General features: G+C 41.9%; 3 protein-coding genes across 3 annotated transcripts in view; all 3 read left to right on the top strand.

Moving 5' to 3' along the window:
• Window positions 1-1,074: 1,074 nt before the first annotated feature.
• LOC125044317 (compound eye opsin BCRH2-like) lies at window positions 1,075-3,853 on the top strand. Its single transcript, XM_047640915.1, has 8 exons — window positions 1,075-1,137; window positions 1,518-1,741; window positions 1,876-2,067; window positions 2,220-2,414; window positions 2,516-2,724; window positions 2,836-2,940; window positions 3,042-3,164; window positions 3,490-3,853. Exons 2-8 carry the CDS (start codon window positions 1,528-1,530, stop codon window positions 3,595-3,597), a joined length of 1,146 nt encoding a protein of 381 aa, XP_047496871.1. The 5' UTR covers window positions 1,075-1,137; window positions 1,518-1,527; the 3' UTR covers window positions 3,598-3,853.
• A 7,349-nt stretch (window positions 3,854-11,202) lies between these two features.
• Window positions 11,203-16,138, top strand: LOC125044314 (compound eye opsin BCRH1-like). The gene is made up of 8 exons (XM_047640913.1): window positions 11,203-11,240; window positions 13,583-13,806; window positions 14,047-14,238; window positions 14,391-14,585; window positions 14,687-14,895; window positions 15,007-15,111; window positions 15,213-15,335; window positions 15,770-16,138. The coding sequence occupies exons 2-8, from the start codon at window positions 13,593-13,595 to the stop codon at window positions 15,878-15,880; spliced, it is 1,149 nt and encodes a 382-aa protein (XP_047496869.1). The 5' UTR covers window positions 11,203-11,240; window positions 13,583-13,592; the 3' UTR covers window positions 15,881-16,138.
• Window positions 16,139-20,443: 4,305 nt separating this feature from the next.
• Window positions 20,444-24,000, top strand: part of LOC125044315 (compound eye opsin BCRH1-like) — a 4,972-nt gene continuing 1,415 nt past the window's right edge. The window contains exons 1-5 of the mRNA XM_047640914.1: window positions 20,444-20,493; window positions 22,892-23,115; window positions 23,356-23,547; window positions 23,700-23,894; window positions 23,996-24,000. The exon at window positions 23,996-24,000 is cut by the window's right edge and continues 204 nt beyond it. Of these exons, the coding sequence (XP_047496870.1) occupies window positions 22,902-23,115; window positions 23,356-23,547; window positions 23,700-23,894; window positions 23,996-24,000 (606 nt within the window). The 5' untranslated portion in view covers window positions 20,444-20,493; window positions 22,892-22,901. The remainder of the gene's footprint in view (window positions 20,494-22,891; window positions 23,116-23,355; window positions 23,548-23,699; window positions 23,895-23,995) is intronic.

The following is a 24,000-nucleotide window of genomic DNA, read 5'->3' as shown; positions in this document are numbered from 1 at the left end:
ATATGTATATATATTATACATATATACATATACACACATAAAGGATATGCATGTATGCATATATTTAGATATTTACAAACATATAGGCACACACACACATATATATATTGTTTTTTCAGCTTCTCCCTTGAGGGGTTGCCACGGCGGAATGATCTTCTTGATCTGCTAGACTTGTCAGATGCTCCTCCTGCCGAGCTTGGGACCGGCACGGGATATGCCATGGCTGTTGGCAACTGAGACGAAGTTAATTGCCCAATGGAACAACGCACCGCCCTATTATTATAAGTCTTTGAGTCCGATGGTCTAACCCCTCGGCTACCGCGGCCTCACACATATATATACCTGTATATATATACATATACATACACATATCTATACCTATATATGCATATATGTATGTATATGCTTATACATTCATATATGCATATATAGGTATATATATAGACATATGTATGTATATGTATATACATATATAACACACACACACACACAGACACACACACGCACACATATTTACATATATGTGTGTATGTGTGTGTGTGTGTGTGTGTGTGTGTGTGTGTGTGTGTGTGTGTGTGTGTGTGTGTGTGTGTGTAATGCACATCCTCAGGCACACAAACAAATTCACTGAAACTAATTATCATAAAAACAAATCGTATATCCTAAGACAGAACCTTGCGTTAAGCCAAGTATAACTTGTAGTCAAGCGTTCTTAGTGATAGCTGTTTTGTGTATAGTTTTATTTGCTATACATATTAATCCTTTGATTAACACATATGCTATGTATCCAGTCTGGAGGTCTAGAGTTTGAGTGTATGTATCTTTAGTTGTATAGGTACAGTTTAAAAGCCCAAGAAAAAGAGAGAAAGGGAAACAGACCGAGAGAGAAAGAAAAACACAAAGAAAACGGAAGAAGAAAAGAGAGATTAAGAAAACAACAAGAGAGTACTTTGCTTCCGTGGCATAATTTTTAATCTCTCCAGAGCGTTTAGGCTAATGGGATTAGCCAAGCTTTCGCAAGGAGACAGAGGTATAAAGGCAGCTTCTCGAGTAGCCTCTTCGCCGCGAGCTTGCCAAGCAGTCGTCCCATCGTATCGTTGAAACACACCTCTCTTCAGTTGCTGGCGTGTCCCTGAGGTGAGTCCCAGGCCAGGGGGCGTTCCAGTCGTGAAACACATCTGTTTCCAGTCGCTGCCTGATGTTTCTCAATAGGTTATATATATGTGTATACATAAATAAATAATTATATATGTATTCATATATATACACACAAATACACACATATATGTATATATACAAACAAACACGCACACACACACACACACACATATATATACATATATATATATGAATATGATTATTCATGTAAACATACCAGTGTACAGTAAATTAAACCTTCTAGTATTGAATTCACGGGTCATGATAATAGCAAATGTAATAACAAAACATATCAATTAATTTAAGCTCCAGATAAATGCATTCCATCTAACTATATGATCTTAATGTAATCTTTTCAGAGCTGAGAAGATGGTGTTCGCCAACGCTTCCGGCCCTCACGCAGAGGCCTACACCGCTCAGGTAACCTTCGGGTACCCTGAGGGTGTCACCGTGGTGGACCTAGTGCCAGAGAACATCCGGCACATGGTCCACCCTCACTGGAACAACTACCCTCCGGTCAACCCCATGTGGCACTATGTGCTTGGTTGCGTCTACATCATCCTGGGCTGTCTCTCATTCTTTGGTTAGTGCCTCTCCATAGGGTGCCATTGCTGTCCTTATGTCCTTTTTAACAATAGTGGCAACCTCTTGCATATTCACATTATGGCGCTGATGAAGCAGTCAAGCAGATATTTCTAAAAGCTGCTTTTCGCACAGGCAATGGGTTGGTGATTATGCTTTACCTGAAGAACAAGTTCCTGCGAACGCCTTCCAATCAGCTGGTCCTCAACCTGGCCATCAGCGACTTCCTCATGCTGATGACACAGTTCCCCTTCTTCACCTACAACTGCTTCAGCGGCGGAGTGTGGATGTTCAGTGAGACCTTCTGCGAGCTCTATGCTTTCTTCGGTAAGTCAGTCTGCAATGGCCACACAGACATTGATTTTGCTAATGGTGTTGACAGGAAATTTGAACTACATGCAAGCGTGAAATTCTATTCAAGAAACCATTCCTTTTACCGATAACAAGAACTGGTCCTCACTTCCTGAACTCTCCCGCAGGGGCCATCACCGGCATCGCATCCATCTGGACGCTGTCCTTCATCTCCTATGACCGGTACAACGTGATCGTGAAGGGCGTGAGCGGAACGCCCTTGACCTCTGGAAGGGCCACCCTCTTCGTCCTCTTCTCCTGGATCTACGCCATCGCATGGTCACTGCCGCCCTTCTTCGGCTGGGGAAAGTACATTCCTGAGGGTAAGTGACTCGCGCTGGTCGCACACTTCGCTGGATTTCATGCAACCTTCTCCTAAATCCTTTCGGACACAAAGGAATATACTCACTGACATTTCACACAGGTATCCTGGACTCCTGCTCCTTCGATTACCTCACCCGCGATGACAACCTCCGATCCTACGGAATCAGCATCTTCTTCTTCGACTTCTGCGTGCCTCTCTTCACCATCGTCTTCTCTTACATTTCCATCGTGAAGGCCATCTGCGCCCACGAGGCCGCCATGAGGGAGCAGGCCAAGAAGATGAATGTGTCCAACCTCAGGTCAAACCAGGTAAACCTTCTTCCACTTACTAGGCCAGTGAACCTCATATTCCTATTTTACATGTGTAAAACAACTAAAATACCAATAACTTTCACTGAATCCCTTCACTGCCCGTGACAGGATGCCCAGGCACAGTCCGCCGAGGTGCGCATCGCCAAGGTCGCCTGCACCAACGTGGCTCTATGGGTGGTCTGCTGGACACCCTACGCCGCCATCGTCGTCCAGGTTAGCGCATTCTCTCGCTTCCAACACGTTGCTTCTGTAGCTTTATCACTTGCATTGTTGCAAAGTCCGGCATTCGCTGAACATGTTTTTTCTCTTTCCAGGGGTTGTTCTTCGACCAGGGCCCCATCACGCCTATCGTGACCATGCTGCCCGCCCTTCTGGCAAAGTCTTCCGCCTGCTACAACCCCATCGTCTACGCCATCAACCATCCTAAGTTCAGAGTGGTAAGTCCGCTAATAAAGCTAGTCATTTTAATCTTAAAGTTTTATAGGTAATACTGAAACATGGTCAAAAGACAATGCAATACTAGCTGGTCACAAAATCGAAATGGATACTGTGGTACCCTATCAATCCAGATAAACGTCTTCATAAAAGCTACACTCAAAAATGATTTTTTTTTTATCTTACCAAAATCACCAATACCACCCTAGGCTCTCCCGAATACCTCTTCATAGAGATACTACTTGAACTAAATTTAGAGAATTCTGTCAGACTCAATGTTTTACGAAAGCACTGCTAACCGGCCCTCCATACCTCCCTCCCTCGCAGGCCCTCCAGAAGCAGATGCCTTGGTTCTGCATTCACGAGAACACCGAGACTTCCTCCCAGTCTGACACCAAGTCCATCGAGACGAAGGAAGCCAAGGAGGACGCTTAAGTGTTCCTATCTACTCGAACACAAGGAAGACTTAGTCAGTCGGAAACAAGAGAGGCTTTGCAGTTCACGTTGATTTATGTGCCTCATGAAGTCGGACAGAATCTTTGATGATGACAGGAATTCTTTTTCAGATTTCGGATTTAAACGCCGCCAACGTCATTTTCGATTGTATTGTCGTACGGTGTACTGTCATAACTAAATCATTTTAGACGGTAGTTAACCTTCCCTCCGACTGAAATAAACCTTGCAACTGCAAGAGATCTTTCATTTACAAATAAAATTCAAATATATATATAAGTGTAAACACACACCCACATATATATATATATGTATATATATGTAGATCTAAAAATGGAATCCAGGTGGATTTCAAAACTGTTGGCTCATTTTCAGTAAATCTTGTTTTTGCATTGTGGGTGTTTCACCATTCATATTTGTATATATGCATATATATACTTATATATTTACAAAAGAGCATGATATACACTTACATGCATATTTCCACATATGTGTATGTATATACATATACAAATATAAATACATGCCCACACACACATAATATATACATACACATATATATGTGTGTGTATATATATATATATATATATATATATATATATATATATATATATATATATAAGAGACAATAATGCTATAGTGAACATCGACTGAAGGTGGCCATCGACATATATATATATATGTCGACGGCCACCTTCAGTCGATGTCAACTATGGCAGTATTGTGTCTACCCATTCCCGTATAGAGTCCATGCGAAAGAATGTGGTGAGCAAGCTGTTGCCCATGTAGCATGCTCCCTCTTTCCACGAAGCTGATGGATCCAAAGGAACGGCGTCGACCGATACGGTTTGGCACCAGCGGCGTCGTAGGAGTTACAAGTGACAATGAACTGCCCTCGGGCTTCTGGATTTTCATCTTATATATACACCTCAAGGCAGTGGATTGTTTCGTACAGCAATTTCCTTTGGCCATGCACGGATTGAACTACAAGGCAGCAGTTGTTTTGTATAGGGTGAACTCCTATAGCCTTTGACCATACATGGACTGAACTTAAAAGCAGCAGTCAGGCATCACCACCCTAAAATTTGCAAATCCGTGTATTTGCACGTGTGCTTGCGTGCATCTATACATGCATGCATTGTGTGCGTGTTCATGTGTGTGCATTTATACACACATGAAAGCAAGCACGCACATATGCACATGCACGGATTTGCAAATTTTGGGTTAGTCTTATTTAGATACGATAGTTATGCCTGACCGTTGCTTTGAAATGCATTGCCAAAGGCTATGGGAGTCCACCCTATATATACATACATATACATATATAAATGCATATACATATACATACATACATATATGTACATATAGATACATACATATATAACATCATCATCATCATTTTGGGGCTAACGCCGGCAGGGGTGCATAGCTGCATCCACCTTTCGGCCCATCTCTAGTTCCTCACGACAGGTTTGATCGATCTGCCCAAGCCACGACCTTCTCGGTCGTCCCACAGGCCTCCTCCACCCAGGGTTGTCTCGGACAGAGACAACCTGATGGGCAGGATCATCCTGCGGGAGTCGAGCCAAGTGGCCATATAGCCTGAGTTGGCGATCACGGATTGTGCAAGTAACAGGTCCTGTACCGGTCTCACAGTCCAGCTGTTGGTTGGACACATGGTCCCGCCAACTGTACCCCATGATCCGGCGCAGGGATCTGTTACAAAAGGCATCAAGACGGGATTCCTGAGCACAAGATAGTGTCCAAGTTTCACTACCATAGAGTAAAACTGGCAGTATCAGGGCCTTGAAAACACGTAACTTGGTCCTTCTGCACAGGTACCGGCATCTCCAAATACTCTTGTCAAGAGATTTCATGACCCCTGCTGCCAGGCCAATCCGTCTACTGACTTCCTGGTCTGACAGCCCAGAGTCGTGAACTGCACTACCGAGGTATATAAAGCTCTCTGTGACTTTAATATTTTCACCGCAAGCATGTACCGACTGCACAGGGTCTCCTAGTAGGCCCCCAGAATCCTGGATCTTGGTCTTGGTCCAGGAGACCTCTAGCCCCAGGGGCTTTGCTTCATTGCTAAATCCATCAAGAGCCGCCACTAGGGTTTCCAGAGATTCAGAGAGAACGGCAACATCATCAGCAAAGTCAAGGTCTGTAACCTTGATATTGCCCAGAGTTGCTCCACAGTAACTTTGGACAGTAGCTCTACCCAGTATCCAATCCATGCAAGTGTTGAAAAGTGTTGGTGCAAGAACACAGCCTTGCCTCACACCTGAACTAACAGGGAAGGTCAACAGGCCCCCACCACACTTTGCAGCACTTTCAGTGCCTGTATACAGTTTTGCTATTAGTCCAATAATCCTTGTTGGAATTCCTCTTAGCCTCAGGATCTCCCAGAGTGATTCGCGATGCCCCGTGTCAAACGCCTTCTTGAGGTCGATGTAGGCTGCGAGCAGCCCACGTCCGAACTCACGACGGCGCTCTACAATAACTCGAAGCGCCAGGATGCGGTCTATTGTGGACTTACCAGGAGTGAATCCAGATTGCTCTGGCCTTTGGTGCCTCAGCAGGTCTCTGATACGTCTCAGTAAGATGTGCGCGAGTACCTTGCCTGGTACACTGAGTAGTGTAATGCCTTGGTGATTGCTGCAGTCCCACCGATCCCCTTTCCCCTTCCAGAGAGGGATGACCACACCCCTCAGCAGGTCAGGGGGAAAGGTACCAGTTTGCTAGATGGCAGATAGGACTGCATGCAAGCCCCTTGCTATAGGTTCTCCACCAGCCTTTAACAATTTAGCTGGGATGCCACAAGCATCTGCTGCTTTACCACTTCAGCTTGGAGATCGCCCCCCTGACTTCAGTCAGGGAGGATGGATCCTCGCTGATGGGTGGGTCTGGCAGAGGAATCTCAACCTTACCCGCATCCATGTTAACTGTTGGTGGATCAACCTTATACAACTGCTCAAAATACTCAGCCCAACGCACGCGCACCCCATCAGGATCTGAGATTATCTGGCCACTTGCTGAGCGGACTGCAGTCGTCTGTGAGGAGGGCTTGGAGTTCAGATTTCTCAGGGCTTGGTAGGCAGGACGAAGGTCATTTACTAAGAAATGGCTTTCGACCTCCTCTGCAAGATTACTGATAAACTGTTCCTTATCTCTTCTCAACAGTGACCTAGTCCTGTGCACCAGAGAACGGTGCAAGTTGCGATCCCCTGACAATCGAGCCGCACGACAAGCATCTGTGGCTTCCAGTTTCTCCTGCGAGATGGAATTCTGTCTTGCTCTTGGTCGTTCACCAATGGATTCCTGAGCTGCATCAAGCGTTTTACGCTTGAAGGTATCCCACATAAGAACAGGGTCTGTCAGGCCCTCGAGTGCTGTGAGACGACCAGAGATAGCCTCGGCAAACCCCCGGGCACACTCGTTGTGGCCGCCGGAGAACGCCTAAGATATTGTCAATGGGTCTGGGGTGACTGATACCACTGCATAGCACTAGCTCAGGGTTTATTCAGTAGCGGTCAAACCTGTTAAATAATACATCGATTGTACAAATGCAAAAATATACAAAGCCACTAAATAACAACTCACGTTAGATTATATAATAAGAACTTCCTACAAATATTGGATACATACGCATTGCGGGAACAGTCAGAAATCAGAATAACGGTCTGATTCCAGAATGATGTGGGCGTCTCGACGGCACGAAGGTTCCCCTCGAACTGCCCTCACACTACGAACATACACAGGCTACAACGTCAAGTAACATTCTACTTCATATGTTATACATTAGTTCGGTCGCGATCGTGTTATCTCACAGCATTGATCATATGAAGAGCCGTCACCACTTCCTATGGCACGACCCCTCACACAAACACGTTTCTTGACAGGTCAGCTCTTATGGCTGATACGGACCATGTGTTGACCCGGTGGTACTCGCCGACGCCTTCCCAGCGGTCGTGACATAAAAGATGAATTTATACCATACGGGCCTCTCCGTCTTGTTACAGAATACATAATATACCAAATATACGATATACCAGCTGCTGATATGAAGTATGCGATATAACAGCGGCTACACTCATCCTCCCTCAATCTGTACAAATTAAACACCCTTCTGATGTTCATTTGGGCGACGGGGGGTTCTAAAGTGGACCCGGAGAGTAGCCACAACTAATCTATGATCAGTTCCACAGAACTCGGCGCTTTGATACACCCTGCAATTCTGGAGGATCCTCCATCGAGTGCTAACGAGGATGTGGTCGATCTCCTTGGCCACACTACCTGTACCGCTGTACCAAGTCCAACGCTGCAGGTCAGAACGCTGATACCAGGAGCCAGAAGTCACGGAAAAGGAGGCTATTCTCGCTGCCAGCATCAGTTCCTGAGCCATGAGGACCGACAGACATCTCGTAGCCAGCTCGATCACAGCCAGATACCGCATTGAAGTCGCCCAGAACAATACGAATATCTCGCCGAGGACATCTGTCTGCCACAGATGCAAGTTTGGCATAAAACATCTCTTTCACCTCAAGTTTATATACATCCGTAGGAGTGTATACAGCAATAAGAGATATGAAGCCAAATGAAAGCTTCAGTCTCAATACCATAATACGCTCATCGACTGGAGTGACCTCAACTACCAAGGGTTGAAGTCTGCTGGAGATGGCTATGGCTACTGCCTGGAGATGGTGGCCATCGCTGTGGACTGACCAGTAGTAAGTGTAGCCACCCACACTGATCGTGCCGCTACCAGTCTTCTCACCTCCGAGAGAACAGCCACCTCAACTCTCAGCTGCTTCAAATCCCTCGAAAGTAGTGGTAACCGATTGTCCTGTTGCAGGGAACGGACGTTCCAAGCCCCCATCCTGACAGTCTGCCTGAGGTCTAACCTCGGGCAGTCACTCCGGGTGGGCGCCACCCCTACCGACGCTGCCCCATATAGAGGAGGTTGGCTGGCTGCAGGTCCCATAATCTGCCTGCAGGGCTCCCTGGGGCTTTCCCCCACAAGCATCACGCCAGGTTTGAGGCCGCTGGGACCCAGATGGGATGACGGATAACCCCCTCTCCCCACCCGAGTCCCAGCGGTCGCCAACCCAGAGGGACCCACAGCCCGCCGTTCTTGCTGGGTTGGAGGGACTTTCGCCCTTCTCCCAGCATCAACAACTAAACAGTTCGTTGCCAGTGGTTATCTAGGGGGGGCCGACTGGCAAGGCCTGCCTCCCAACAGCCGCCCATTGACCCCAGGGGGCACAGGGGCAGGAGTTAATATGAAGCCAGGACGTATCCACACGCTGGTGGGCCATGGCTCCGTACCTTTAGGGCCTCCTGCTGCTCCAAGAGCCTCCACAGTTCAGCCTAGGACCCAAGGTTCCTAGTTTCCATGGGTTTCCACGCGGAGGCACTGCAGAAGTCTTGATGATGGAGAGGGTATGAGCTGGCAGGGGAGTCTTATGCATAGCTGCTCCCTTTTCACACCAGGCTAGCCAGCGGTGGCAGCTGCAAGCGAGAAGGCATGCAAGCACTTAACACTAACAAAGCTACCACACCATCGCTTCACATCACCCCGAGCATGAAGCACCCACCCACATATATATATATATACATATACATATATATATGTATATGTATATACATGTATGTATGTATATGTGACTGCCGAGATGGTCCAGTGGTTAGAGCACTGGACTCCAACCCTCGTGGCCCCGAGTTCAATTCCCCTTCGCGGCGGTCGTAAAAATGCCTGCGCTCTGACTGCTGGCTCGAGCCCAAGAAAACGACATATCGGCTTGAGAAGTTAAACGCAGGTGTCGTAGGGGAAGTCACCGCCGTGGCACGGCGTTAGCGCGGTTGATTAGGAAGGGCATTCAATCAGGCAAGGGTGACACTGCCATATAACCTCTCAATAGTGAACTGAAAGAGGCCTATGTCCTGCAGTGGAATGAATGGCTATGAAGAAAAAAAATAAAAATAAAAATATGTACATATATGTATGTATATATATATGAACATATACATACATACATAAATTTACACATACATACATACATATATATACATATACATATATATATATATATATATATATATATATATATATATATATATATATATATATATATATATATATATATATACGCCTTTCCTATTCAGACTTGAAGATGAAATCCATGAGGATTCTAAAATGTACATATATATACATATATATGTATACATATATATGCGCTATACACACACAGACATATATACAGTATATATATGTATGCGTGTATATATATATATATATCTTTAGATATATTCAGATATGTTTGTATCTATCTATATATATACATACAACACAAATATATATATATATATATATATATATATATATATATATATATTTCTTCCTTCCTTTCTTTCTTTCTTTCTTTCAGCTTCTCCCCTCAAGGCTCGCCACAGCGGAATGATCTGCATCATGCTCTTGACTTCCTGCCCATCCTACCCATTCATCCGAGCTTGGGACCGGCACGGGACACGCCGCTGGATTGTGGACTCCCATGTCTGTCGGCACTCGAGATGAAGTTCCTCTCCCAGGGAAACAAAGCGCCGGCCGGTGACTCGAACTCTCGCACTCATAAGGCCATGACAGTCTTTGAGTCTAATGCTATAACCACTCTGCCACTGCGGTCTCATATATACATATATGTATATGTATACATACATATACTTATATATGCATATATGTATGCATGTATTATACATATACATAAATTTATGGATATATATAGGTCTATATATGTATATATACATACACACATATACCTATATATGCATATATGTATGTATATATTATACATTTACATACATATATGCATATATAGGTATATGAATGTGTATATATATATATATATATATATATATATATATATATATATATATATATATATATATACATATATACATATACATACATATATATACACGCACACACACACACACACATTTACCTATATACATATAAATATAGATGTATGTTGATATACAAATGCATACATATATATATACTTCTATATATATATATATATATATATATATATATATATATATATATATATATATAAATATATACTTATATATACATACGTAGATGTATCATATATATTTGTATATAATATATATGTATTTATTAACATACATGCATATACATACATGTATGTATATATACACACAAACATTACATAAACATATATATATCTCATTTATAAACATATAGCCTCAAGCACACACATACAAATTTATTCAAACTGATAACCATAATAACAAATCGTAAGTTGCGTTAAGACAAATCCTTTTCATCAGCACTTGATCTCCTTAAGTATAGCCTTTGGTCAAGAGTCAAGAGTCAAGAGATAGAGATAGATAAATAGATAGCTAGAGAAAGAAAGAACATACAAAGTTTACTCTGATTTCTTCAGAGCGTTTAGGCTAATGGGATTAGCCAAGCTTTCGCAAGGAGACAGAAGTATAAAGGCAGCTTCTCGAGTGGCCTCTTCGCCGTGAGCTAGTCAGGCAGTCGTTCCAGCGGTCGTTGAAACACACCTCTCTTCAGTTGCTGGCGTGTCCCTGAGGTGAGTCCCAGGCCAGGGGGCGTTCCAGTCGTAAAGCACATCTGCTTCTAGTCGCTTCCTGATGTTTCTCTATAGAATATATATATATATATATATATATATATATATATATATATACGTGTGAATTTATGTATGTATGTATATAACACATACACACACACACACACACACACACACATATATATATATATATATATATATATATATGCATATATATATATATATATATATATATATATATATATGCATATATATATGTGCGTATATGTATATATTTATTTGATTTGGCCTCTGACCATTCTACAGTCCCTGCCAACATGTACTTTATAAATAACTTCTTTTTTCGAAGAACGTATTCCTGATATTGAATAATTGAACCTCCGCAAAATCGACTAGCATTTGCCTCCTCTCATTCCTAGTGCCTATTCCATGATTCCCTCTACGGTTTCTGATTTCGTCTTTTTTCTTATTTTTGCATTAAAATCTTCCGTAACTATTGTGAAATAGGTTTTCACTCTCTTGCTGGCTAAATGAACATCTTCATAGAAGCTTTCTATTTCTTCATCACTGTGGCTGCAGGTTGGAGCATAGAATTGAACAATCTTTTAGTTGTACCTATTATCTAGTTTTACTGTTACTGAAACCATTCTTTCGCGTATCCTATAGAATTCCACAATATTCTTTTCTAAATGTTTGTGAACTAAGAAACCTACCCCTAATTCTTGCTTGCTACCCTGGGGTTTACCTCTACAATAGAGCATGTGTCCTTCATTTAGTATCTTTTGTTCTTTGCCTAGTCTTCTAACTTCACAGTCCTACAGCATCCCATTTAATGAAAGAGTTCCTCAAGTAATACTAGTAAGTTGTATTTAGTTCCCATTGTCCTTATATGTGCAAAGGCTCGTCAACGTGGGGCGACCTGTTCTTAACCGGAGATTTTTAGCATGCTCTGTTCCGGAGCGATCCTGATCGCCGCCATAACCAGGGGCTCCTTCGCCTCCAGGGAATGAGGGCCGTTGCTTTGTTTGTGCAGTCATGGTTCTTGATTGAGAGGTAGACAGCCAAGTTACCCTCCCACCCACTGGCTTAGGTGTATCTTGATGGGAGGGGGAGTAGTTTAGCTGGGATGCCACTGATAAGCCCCTCCAATTGGCCCTGTCTTGTGTGGACTTATGAGCATGGGCCTGGTCACTACATCAGTGTATGCTCCCATGAACATGGGCCTAAGTATCAGAAGTGTTGGGGGGTGATTATTATTATTACTTATTTATTATTTTTTACCGCTGTTTCTATCTACTGTGGCACTTGCGATGGGCATTGGGAGCTTATGAACTAATTTAGCACGGTAATGGAACCTAACATTTCTAGTTGCAATTTCTGGCATTAACTTTAGTTTAAAAGGTCCACATATGCATGGTCCAATATTGAATTTTCTAGACTTTTGAGACGCTTGGATGAATTATTATTTCTATTTTGGTTGGATTATAAGCTCTATATATTCACACACTATCACAGATCACTTCTCACTAGTATTTTTAGCACTTTTTATCCATACCTATACATATACATATACAAACAAATATATATATGTATATACATATATATCATCATCATCATTTTGGGGCTAACGCCGGCAGGGGCGCATAGCCGCATCCACCTTTTGTTTCCACCTGCGAGGGTCCCTCATGGCGAGCCGCCAGGCAGGGGCCCGGCCCATCTCCAGTTCCTAATGATAGGTTTGATCGATCTGCCCAAGCCACGACCTTCTCGGTCGTCCCTCAGGCCTCCTCCATCCAGTGTTGTCTCGGACATATATATATGTATATATATATATACACACATATATACAAATATATATATTTGTTCGTTTGTTTAACAGCCATTTATTCCACTGCAGGATCTAAGTCTCAATTTCTTATTGAGGGATCATTTGGTAGTACCACTCTTACCTGATTGGATGCCATTTCTAATCAACCGTGGTTAGGCGTGCTAACACTTGTGCCACGCAGCAACTTTCTCTACGACACTTGCGTTTGACTTCTCAGGCCGATATGTCATTTTCTCACTGTGAGGTCAGGCTCGAGCCAATAGTCGGTGTGCAGGCATTTTTTATAGCTGCCTTGGAAGGGAATTGAACTTTGGACCACCGCGGCAGTATATATATATACACACACATCTGTGCTAATTCATGTAAACGTACCAGTGTACAGAAAAATAAACCTTTTAGTATTGAATTCATGGGTCATGATAATAGCAATTGTAATAACAAAACATATTAATTAATTTAAGCTCCAGATAAATGCATTCCATCTAACTATATGATCTTAATGTAATCTTTTCAGAGCTGAGAAGATGGTGTTCGCCAACGCTTCCGGCCCTCATGCAGAGGCCTACACCTCTCAGGTTGTCTTCGGGTACCCTGAGGGTGTCACCGTGGTGGACCTGGTGCCAGAGAACATCCGGCACATGATCCACCCTCACTGGAACAACTACCCTCCGGTCAACCCCATGTGGCACTATGTACTTGGTTGCATGTACATCATCCTGGGCTGTCTCTCATTCTTTGGTTAGTGCCTCTCCCTAGGGTGCCACTACTGTCCTTATGTCCTTTACAACAACAATGTCAACCTCTTGCATACTCGCATTATGAAGGAAACAGATTTTACTGAAAGCTGCTTTCTGCACAGGCAGAAAGCAGCTTCAGTAATATCTGTTTGCTTCATCATATATGTATATATATCCCACTATTGGCTGATTATATTCTCATGATGCAAACGGATATTACTGAAAGCTACTTTCTACACAGGCAATGGGCTGGTGATCCTGCTTTACCTGAAGAACAAGTTCCTGCGAACGCCTTCCAATCAGCTGGTCCTCAACCTGGCCATCAGCGACTTCCTCATGCTGATGACACAGTTCCCATTCTTCACCTACAACTGCTTCAGCGGCGGAGTGTGGATGTTTAGTGAGACCTTCTGCGAGATCTATGCTTTCTTCGGTAAGTCAGTCTGCAAGGGCAACACAGACATTGCTTTTGCTAATGCTGTTGACATTAAGTTTGAACTACAAGCAAGCGTGAAATTCTATTCAAGGAATCATTCCTTTTACCGATAACAAGAACTGGTCCTCACTTCCTGAACTCTCCCGCAGGGGCCATCACCGGCATCGCATCCATCTGGACGCTGTCCTTCATCTCCTATGACCGGTACAACGTGATCGTGAAGGGCGTGAGCGGAACGCCCTTGACCTCTGGAAGGGCCACCCTCTTCGTCCTCTTCGCCTGGATCTACGCCATCGCATGGTCACTGCCGCCCTTCTTCGGCTGGGGAAAGTACATTCCTGAGGGTAAGTGACTCGCGATGGCCGCACACTTGCTTGGATTTCATGCAACCTTTTACTAAATCCTTTCGGATGCAAAGGAATATACACACTGCCATTTCACACAGGTATCCTGGACTCCTGCTCCTTTGATTACCTCACCCGCGATGACAACCTCCGAACCTACGGAATCAGCATCTTCGTCTTCGACTTCTGCGTGCCTCTCTTCACCATCGTCTTCTCTTACATTTCCATCGTGAAGGCCATCTTCGCCCACGAGGCCGCCATGAGGGAGCAGGCCAAGAAGATGAATGTGTCCAACCTCAGGTCAAACCAGGTAAACCTTCTTCCACTTACTAGGCCAGTGAACCTCATATTCCTATTCTACATGTGTAAAACAACTGAAATGCCAATAACTTTTACTGAATCACTTCACTGCCCGTGACAGGATGCCCAGGCACAGTCCGCCGAGGTGCGCATCGCCAAGGTCGCCTGCACCAACGTGGCTCTGTGGGTGGTCTGCTGGACACCCTACGCCGCCATCGTCGTCCAGGTAAGCGCAATCTCTCGCTTCCAACACGTTGCTTCTGACGCTTTATCACTTGCATTGTTGCAAAGTCCGGCCTTCGCTGAACATGTTTTTTCTCTCTCCAGGGATTGTTCTTCGACCAGGGCTCCATCACGCCTCTCGTGACCATGCTGCCCGCCCTGCTGGCAAAGTCTTCCGCCTGCTACAACCCCATCGTCTACGCCATCAACCATCCTAAATTCAGACTGGTGAGTGAGAATATTATCAGCCAATAGTGGGATATATATATATATATATATATATATATATATATATATGTTGAGTTCAATTCAGAGTGGTAAATCCCTTAATAAAACCAGTATTTTGGAGCTTACAATGTTATATGTAATAATGAAACAGGGTCAATGCAATATTTGCTAGTCATAAATTCGAAACGGATACTGTGGTACCCAACCAAACCAAAATAAACGTTTTCATAACCACTACACTCAAAAAATTAATATTTTTGTTTATCTTCTAACGACTGAGATACAAAGCAAGTGATGTGCAACCGCAATACCACCCTAGGCTCTCCTGAATACCTCTTCCTTGAGGATGCTACCTGAAATAGTTTAGAGAATTCTGTGAGACTCAATGTTTTCGGAAGCACTGCTAACCGGCCCTCCATACCTCCTTCCCTCAGGCCCTCCAGAAGCAGATGCCTTGGTTCTGCATTCACGAGAACACCGAGACTTCCTCCTCCCAGTCTGACACCAAGTCCATCGAGACGAAGGAAGCCAAGGAGGACGCTTAGGCGTTCTGATCTACTTGAACACAAGGAAGACTTAGTCAGGCGGAAACATGAGAGGCTTTGCAGTTCATGTTGATTTGTGTGCCTCATGAAGTCGGACGGAATCTTTGATGATGACAGGAATTTTTTTTCGGATCATGGTTTCAAACGTCGCCAACGTCACGTTCGATTGTTTTGCTGTCTTATGTACTGTCATAACTAAATTATTTTAGACAGTAGTTAACCTTCCCTCCGACTGAAATATACCTTGCAACTGAGAAAGATCTTTCATTTACAAATCAAATTCGCATATATAAGTGTAAACACACACCCACATATATAAATGTATATATATAGATCTGAAAATGGAATCCAGGTGGATTTCAAAACTGTTGTCTCATTTTCAGTAAATCTTGTTTTTTGCATTGTAGGTGTTTTACCATTCATATCTTTGTATATACGCATATATATACTTATATGTTTACAAAGAGAGTGAGATATACACTTACATGCATATTTCCACATATGTGTATGCATATACATATACAAACATAAATACATGCCCACACACACTATATTCATACACACATTTATGTGTGCGTATATATATATATATATATATATATATATATATATATATATGAGACAATAATGCTATAGTGAACATCGACTGAAGGTGGCCATCGACATATATATATGTCGACGGCCACCTTCAGTCGATGTCGACTATGGTATTATTGAGTCTACCCATTCCCGTATAGGTAGAGTCCATGCCTGGGCGAAAGAATGTATGGAGTGGGCTGTTGCCCTTGCAGCAGGCTCCCTCTCGCCACGAAGCTGATGGATCCAAAGGAACGGCGTCGACCGATACGGTTTATATATACACCTTAAGGCAGTGGATTGTTTCGTATAGCAATAGCCTTTTGCCGTACACGGATTGAACTACAAGGCAGCAGTTGTTTTGTATAGGGTGAACTCCCATAGCCTTTGACAATACATGGACTGAACTTCAAGGCAGCAGTCAGGCATCACTATCCTATCTAGGTAAGACTAACCCAAAATTTGCAAATCCGTGTGTTTGCAGGTGTGCGTGCGTGCATCTATACATGCATGCATTGTGTGCGTGTGCATGTGTGTGCATTTATACACACATGAAAGCAAGCACGCACATGTGCACATGCACGGATTTGCAAATTTTGGGTTAGTCTTATTTAGATACGATAGTAATGCCTGACCGTTGCTTTGAAATTCAATCCATTGATCGCCACAGGCTATGGGAGTCCATCCTATATATACATACATATACATATATAAATACATATACATATACATACATACATATATGTACATATACATACATACACATATGTAAATATACATACATACATATATGTACATATACATACATACATATATATACATATACATATATATTTATGTATACGTATATATATGTATGTATGTATATGTACATATATGTATGTATGTATATGTACATATATGTATGTATGTATGTATGTATATGTATATGTATATATATGTATGTATGTATATGTACATATATGTATTTATGTATATGTACATATATGTATGTGTATGTACATATATGTATATGTATATGTATTTATATATGTATATGTATGTATATATATGTACATATACATACATACATATATGTACATATACATACATACATATATATACATATACATATATATATATATGTATATATATGTATATATATATATATATATATATATATATATATATATATATATATATGTCCTCACCTGCCCTGTGGTTACCTTGTGCTTCTCTTCTCTCCCTCTTTTACTCCTTCCTCCGCCTTTCCTATTCAGACTTGAAGATGAAATCCATGAGGATTCTAAAATGTACATATATACATATATATACATTTATATATGCACATTATACACACATAGACATATATACTGTATATATATATATATATATGTATGCTTGTATATATATATATATTTAGATATATTTAGATATGTATGTATATATCTATATACACACACACACACACAAATATATATATATATATATTTTTTCTTTCTTTCTTTCTTTCAGCTTCTCCCCTCAAGGCTCGCCAAAGCGGAATGATCTGCATCATGCTCTTGACTTCCTGCCCTTCCTACCCATTCATCCGGGCTTGGGACCGGCACGGGACATGCCGCTGGATTGTAGACTGTCGGCACTCGAGATGAAGTTCCTTTCCCAGGGGAACAACGCGCCGGCCGGTGACTCGAAATCTCGAACGCATAATGCCATGACAGTCTTTGAGTCTAATGCTATAACCACTCTGCCACCGCGGTCTCATATATACATATACATATACATACATACATACGCGGTAACTAGAGAAGTACCTAACATCACAACAGAAGAAATAAGTAGAGCGCTTAAAGGCATGAAGAGCGGGAAAACACCAGGTGACGACGGTATTAGTATAGACCTTATAATAGACGCAGGGGAAATTGCAACAGTGAAACTAGCCAATCTTTTAAACAAATGCCTTCTCAATGGAAAAACTCCGAAAGCCTGGAAAAATGCAACAATTATTTTGATTCATAAAAAAGGGGACAGAATGGATCTAAAAAACTACCGACCCATAAGTCTCCTTTCAGTTACTTACAAACTGTTCACTAAAATCATCACAACTCGCATCTCTGATTGTCTGGATTCTAACCAGCCTAGAGAACAGGCAGGCTTCCGCAGTGGATTCTCAACAACAGACCACATACACACGCTTACCCAAATAAGAGAAAAAATAAACGAATATAGGAAACCCCTGTGTATGTCATTCATTGATTACGAAAAGGCATTTGACTCTGTACAAATACCAGCAGTACTAGAAGCTATTCGAAGACAGGGAGTAGAGGAGGTATACTGTAAACTATTAGAAGATATATACGAAGATGGGACAGCAACCATCAAGCTCCACACAGAAACCGATAAAATCCCAATTAAGAAAGGTGTTAGACAGGGTGATACCATCTCACCAAAACTGTTTACAGCTTGCCTTGAGGAAATTTTCAAAAAGCTAGAATGGACCGTGAAGGGTATCAAAATAGAGGTTGAATACCTGAGCAATCTAAGATTTGCAGATGATATTGTTCTCTTCAGTGAATCTGCAAATGAAATACAGCAACTAATAAATGATCTGAATAGAGAAAGCCTGAAAGTCGGACTTAGGATGAACAGGCAAAAGACTAAGATCACGTTCAACAGTAGAGTTCAATTCGAACATATACTTGTTCAAGGTGAAGCGCTAGAGGTGGTAGACAAGTATATATACCTAGGGCAACTCATACAGACAAACACATCTAGCCAAGAGGAAATTAAGCGACGCATCAGTCTAGGCTGGAGCAAACACAGTAGCATACTAAGAGGCTCCTTTCCATTATGTTTAAGAAGAAAAGTCTTTAACCAATGCATCCTCCCAATTATGACCTATGGATCAGAAACATGGACTACAACCAAATTACTAGAGAGGAAACTAATAAGTGCCCAGAGAGGGATGGAGAGGTTGATGCTGGGAATTAGTCTAAGAGATCGGATGAGGGCGACGTGGATCAGGGAACAGACAAAAGTAGAAGATATAATCGGGAACATCAAAAAGAAAAAATGGCAATGGGCAGGTCATATATGTCGGAGACAGGACAACAGATGGACAAAGAAAGTAACAGACTGGATAATAGATAACATAAAGAGGCCAAGGGCCAGACCTATGACAAGATGGCGCGACGAAATAACGAAATTTGCGGGCCAAGACTGGAAGCAAAAGACGCAAGACAGACAAAGATGGAACAGATTGGGGGAGGCCTACGTCTTGCAGTGGATTGACCCAGGCTGATGATGATGATGATGATATACTTATATATGCATATATGTATGCATGTATTATACATAAATGTATGGATATATAAAGGTCTATATATGTATATATACATAAACATATATACCTATATATGCATATATGAATATATGTATTATACATATACATACATATATGTATATATATAGGTATATAAATGTTTATATATACATATATATACACACACACATATACCAATATACAGATAAATATAGATGTATGTTGATATACACATGCATATATATATATGTATATATATATATACTTATATATACATATGTAGATGTATTATATATATTTGTATATAATATATATGTATATATGAACATACATGCATATACATACATGTATGTATATGTACACACAAACATACATAAACATATATATATCTCATTTATAAACATACAAATTTATTCAAACTGATAACCAAAAGAACAAATCGTAAGATGCGTTAAGACAAATCCTTTTCATCAGTACTTGATCTCCTTAAGTATAGCCTTTGGTCAAGAGTCAAGAGATAGAGATAGACAGATAGATAGATAGAGAAAGAAAGAACATACAAAGTGTTCTCTGCTTTCTTCAGAGCGTTTAGGCTAATGGGATTAGCCAAGCTTTCGCAAGGAGACAGAAGTATAAATGCAGCTTCTCGAGTGGCCTCTTCGCCGTGAGCTAGTCAGGCAGTCGTTCCAGCGGTCGTTGAAACACACCTCTCTTCAGTTGCTGGCGTGTCCCTGAGGTGAGTCCCAGGCCAGGGGGCGTTCCAGTCGTAAAGCACATCTGCTTCTAGTCGCTTCCTGATGTTTCTCTATAGAATATATATATACATATGTATACATATATATATACATACATATATATATATATATATATATATATACACACACACACGTGTGAATTTATGTATGTATGTATATAACACATATATATATACACACACACACACACACATATATATATATATATATATATATATATATATATGCATATATATATATGTGCGTATATGTATATATTTATTTAATTTGGCCATTCTACAGTCCCTGCCAACATGTACTTTATAATAACTTCTTTTTTCGAAGAACGTATTCCTGATATTGAATAATTGAACCTCCGCAAAATCGACTAGCATTTGCCTCCTCTCATTCCTAGTGCCTATTCCATGATTCCCTCTACGATTTCTGATTTCGTCTTTTTTCTTATTTTTGCATTAAAATCTTCCGTAACTATTGTGAAATAGGTTTTCACTCTCTTGCTGGCTAAATGAACATCTTCATAGAAGCTCTCTATTTCTTCATCACTGTGGCTGCAGGTTGGAGCATAGAATTGAACAATCTTTTAGTTGTACCTATTATCTAGTTTTACTGTTACTGAAACCATTATTTTGCGTATACTATATAATTCCACAATATTCTTTTCTAAACGTTTGTGAACTAAGAAACATACCCCTAATTCTTGCTTGCTACTCTGAGGTTTACCTCTACAATAGAGCATGTGTCCTTTATTTAGTATCTTTTGTTCTTCGCCAAATCTTCTAATTTCACAGTCCTACAACATCCCATTTAATGACAGACTTCCTCAAGTAATACCAGTAAGTTGTATTAAGTTCTCATTGTCCTTATATGTGCAAAGGTTCGTCAATGTGGGGCGACCTGTTCTTAATCGGAGATTTTTAGCATGCTCTGTTCCGGAGCGATCGTGATCGCCGCCATAACCAGGGGCTCCTTCGCCTCCAGGGAATGAGGGCCGTTGCTTTTTTTGTGCAGTCATGGTTCTTGATTGAGAGGTAGACAGCCAAGTTACCCTCCCACCTACTGGCTTAGGTGTATCTTGATGGGAGGGGGAGTAGTTTAGCTGGGATGCCACTGATAAGCCCCTCCAGTTGGCCCTGTCTTGTGTGGACTTATGAGCAGTAACGCATGGGCCTGGTCACTACATAAGTGTATACTCCCATGAACATTGGCCTAAGTATCAGAAGTGTTGGGGGGAGATTATTATTATTACTTATTTATTATTTTTTACCGCTGTTTCTATCTACTGTGGCACTTGCGATGGGCATTGGGAGCTTATGAACTAATTTAGCACGGTAATGGAACCTAACATTTCTAGTTGGCATTTTCTGGCATTAACTTTAGTTTAAAAGGTCCACAAATGCATGGTCCAATATTGAATTTTCTAGACTTTTGAGACGCTTAGATGAATTATTATTTCTATTTTGGTTGGATTATAAGCTCTATATATTCACACACAATCACTGATCACTTCTCACTAGTATTTTTAGCACTTTTTATCCATACCTATACATATACATATACAAACAAATATATATATATATATGTATATACATATATATCAACATCATCATTTTGGGGCTAACGCCGGCAAAGGCGCATAGCCGCATCCACCTTTTGTTTCCACCTGCGAGGGTCCCTCATGGGGAGCCGCCAGGCAGGGTCCCGGCCCATCTCTAGTTCCTCACGACAGGTTTGATCGATCTGCCCAAGCCACGACCTTCTCGGTCGTCCCACAGGCCTCCTCAGTCCAGGGTTGTCTCGGACATATATATATATATATATATATATATATATAAAAATACATATACACAAATATATATATTTGTTCGTTTGTTTAACAGCCATTTATTCCACTGCAGGATCTAAGTCTCAATTTCTTATTGAGGGATCATTTGGTAGTACCACCCTTACCTGATTGGATGCCCTTTCTAATCAACCGTGGTTAGGCGTGCTAACACTTGTGCCACGGCAGCAACTTTCTCTACGACACTTGCGTTTGACTTCTCAAGGTGATATGTCATTTTCTCACTGTGAGGTCAGGCTTGAGCCAATAGTCAGAGTGCAGGCATTTTTTATAGCTGCCTTGGAAGGGAATTGAACTTTGGATCACGAGGGTCGGAGTCCAGTGCTCTATCGAGTGGACCACCGCGGCAGTATATATATATATATATACACATCTGTGCTAATTCATGTAAATCTACCAGTGTACAGTAAAATAAACCTTTTAGTATTGAATTCATGGGTCATGATAATAGCAATTGTAATAACAAAACATATCAATTAATTTAAGCTCCAGATAAATGCATTCCATCTAACTATATGATCTTAATGTAATCTTTTCAGAGCTGAGAAGATGGTGTTCGCCAACGCTTCCGGCCCTCACGCAGAGGCCTACACCTCTCAGGTTGTCTTCGGGTACCCTGAGGGTGTCACCGTGGTGGACCTGGTACCAGAGAACATCCGGCACATGATCCACCCTCACTGGAACAACTACCCTCCGGTCAACCCCATGTGGCACTATGTGCTTGGTTGCATGTACATCATCCTGGGCTGTCTCTCATTCTTTGGTTAGTGCCTCTACCTAGGGTGCCACTACTGTCCTTATGTCCTTTTTAACAACAATGTCAACCTCTTGCATACTCGCATTATGAAGGAAACAGATTTTACTGAAAGCTGCTTTCTGCACAGGCAGAAAGCTGCTTCCGTAATATCTGTTTGCTTCATCATATATGTATATATATCCCACTATTGGCTGATTATATTCTCATGATGCAAACAGATATTACTGAAAGCTACTTTCTACACAGGCAATGGGCTGGTGATCCTGCTTTACCTGAAGAACAAGTTCCTGCGAACGCCTTCCAATCAGCTGGTCCTCAACCTGGCCATCAGCGACTTCCTCATGCTGATGACACAGTTCCCATTCTTCACCTACAACTGCTTCAGCGGCGGAGTGTGGATGTTCAGTGAGACCTTCTGCGAGATCTATGCTTTCTTCGGTAAGTCAGTCTGCAAGGGCGACACAGACATTGCTTTTGCTAATGCTGTTGACATTTAGTTTGAACTACAAGCAAGCGTGAAATTCTATTCAAGGAATCATTCCTTTTACCGATAACAAGAACTGGTCCTCACTTCCTGAACTCTCCCGCAGGGGCCATCACCGGCATCGCATCCATCTGGACGCTGTCCTTCATCTCCTATGACCGGTACAACGTGATCGTGAAGGGCGTGAGCGGAACGCCCTTGACCTCCGGAAGGGCCACCCTCTTCGTCCTCTTCGCCTGGATCTACGCCATCGCGTGGTCGCTCCCGCCCTTCTTCGGCTGGGGAAAGTACATTCCTGAGGGTAAGTGACTCGCGCTGGCCGCACACTTGCTTGGATTTCATGCAACCTTTTACTTAATCCTTTCGGATGCAAAGGAATATACACACTGCCATTTCACACAGGTATC

This window comes from Penaeus chinensis, chromosome 35 (assembly GCF_019202785.1).
Source record: "Penaeus chinensis breed Huanghai No. 1 chromosome 35, ASM1920278v2, whole genome shotgun sequence".
NCBI classification, from domain to species: Eukaryota; Metazoa; Arthropoda; class Malacostraca; order Decapoda; family Penaeidae; genus Penaeus; species Penaeus chinensis.
Note: the sequence above shows the minus strand (reverse complement) of the source record. Positions and strands in the feature narration are given on the sequence as shown.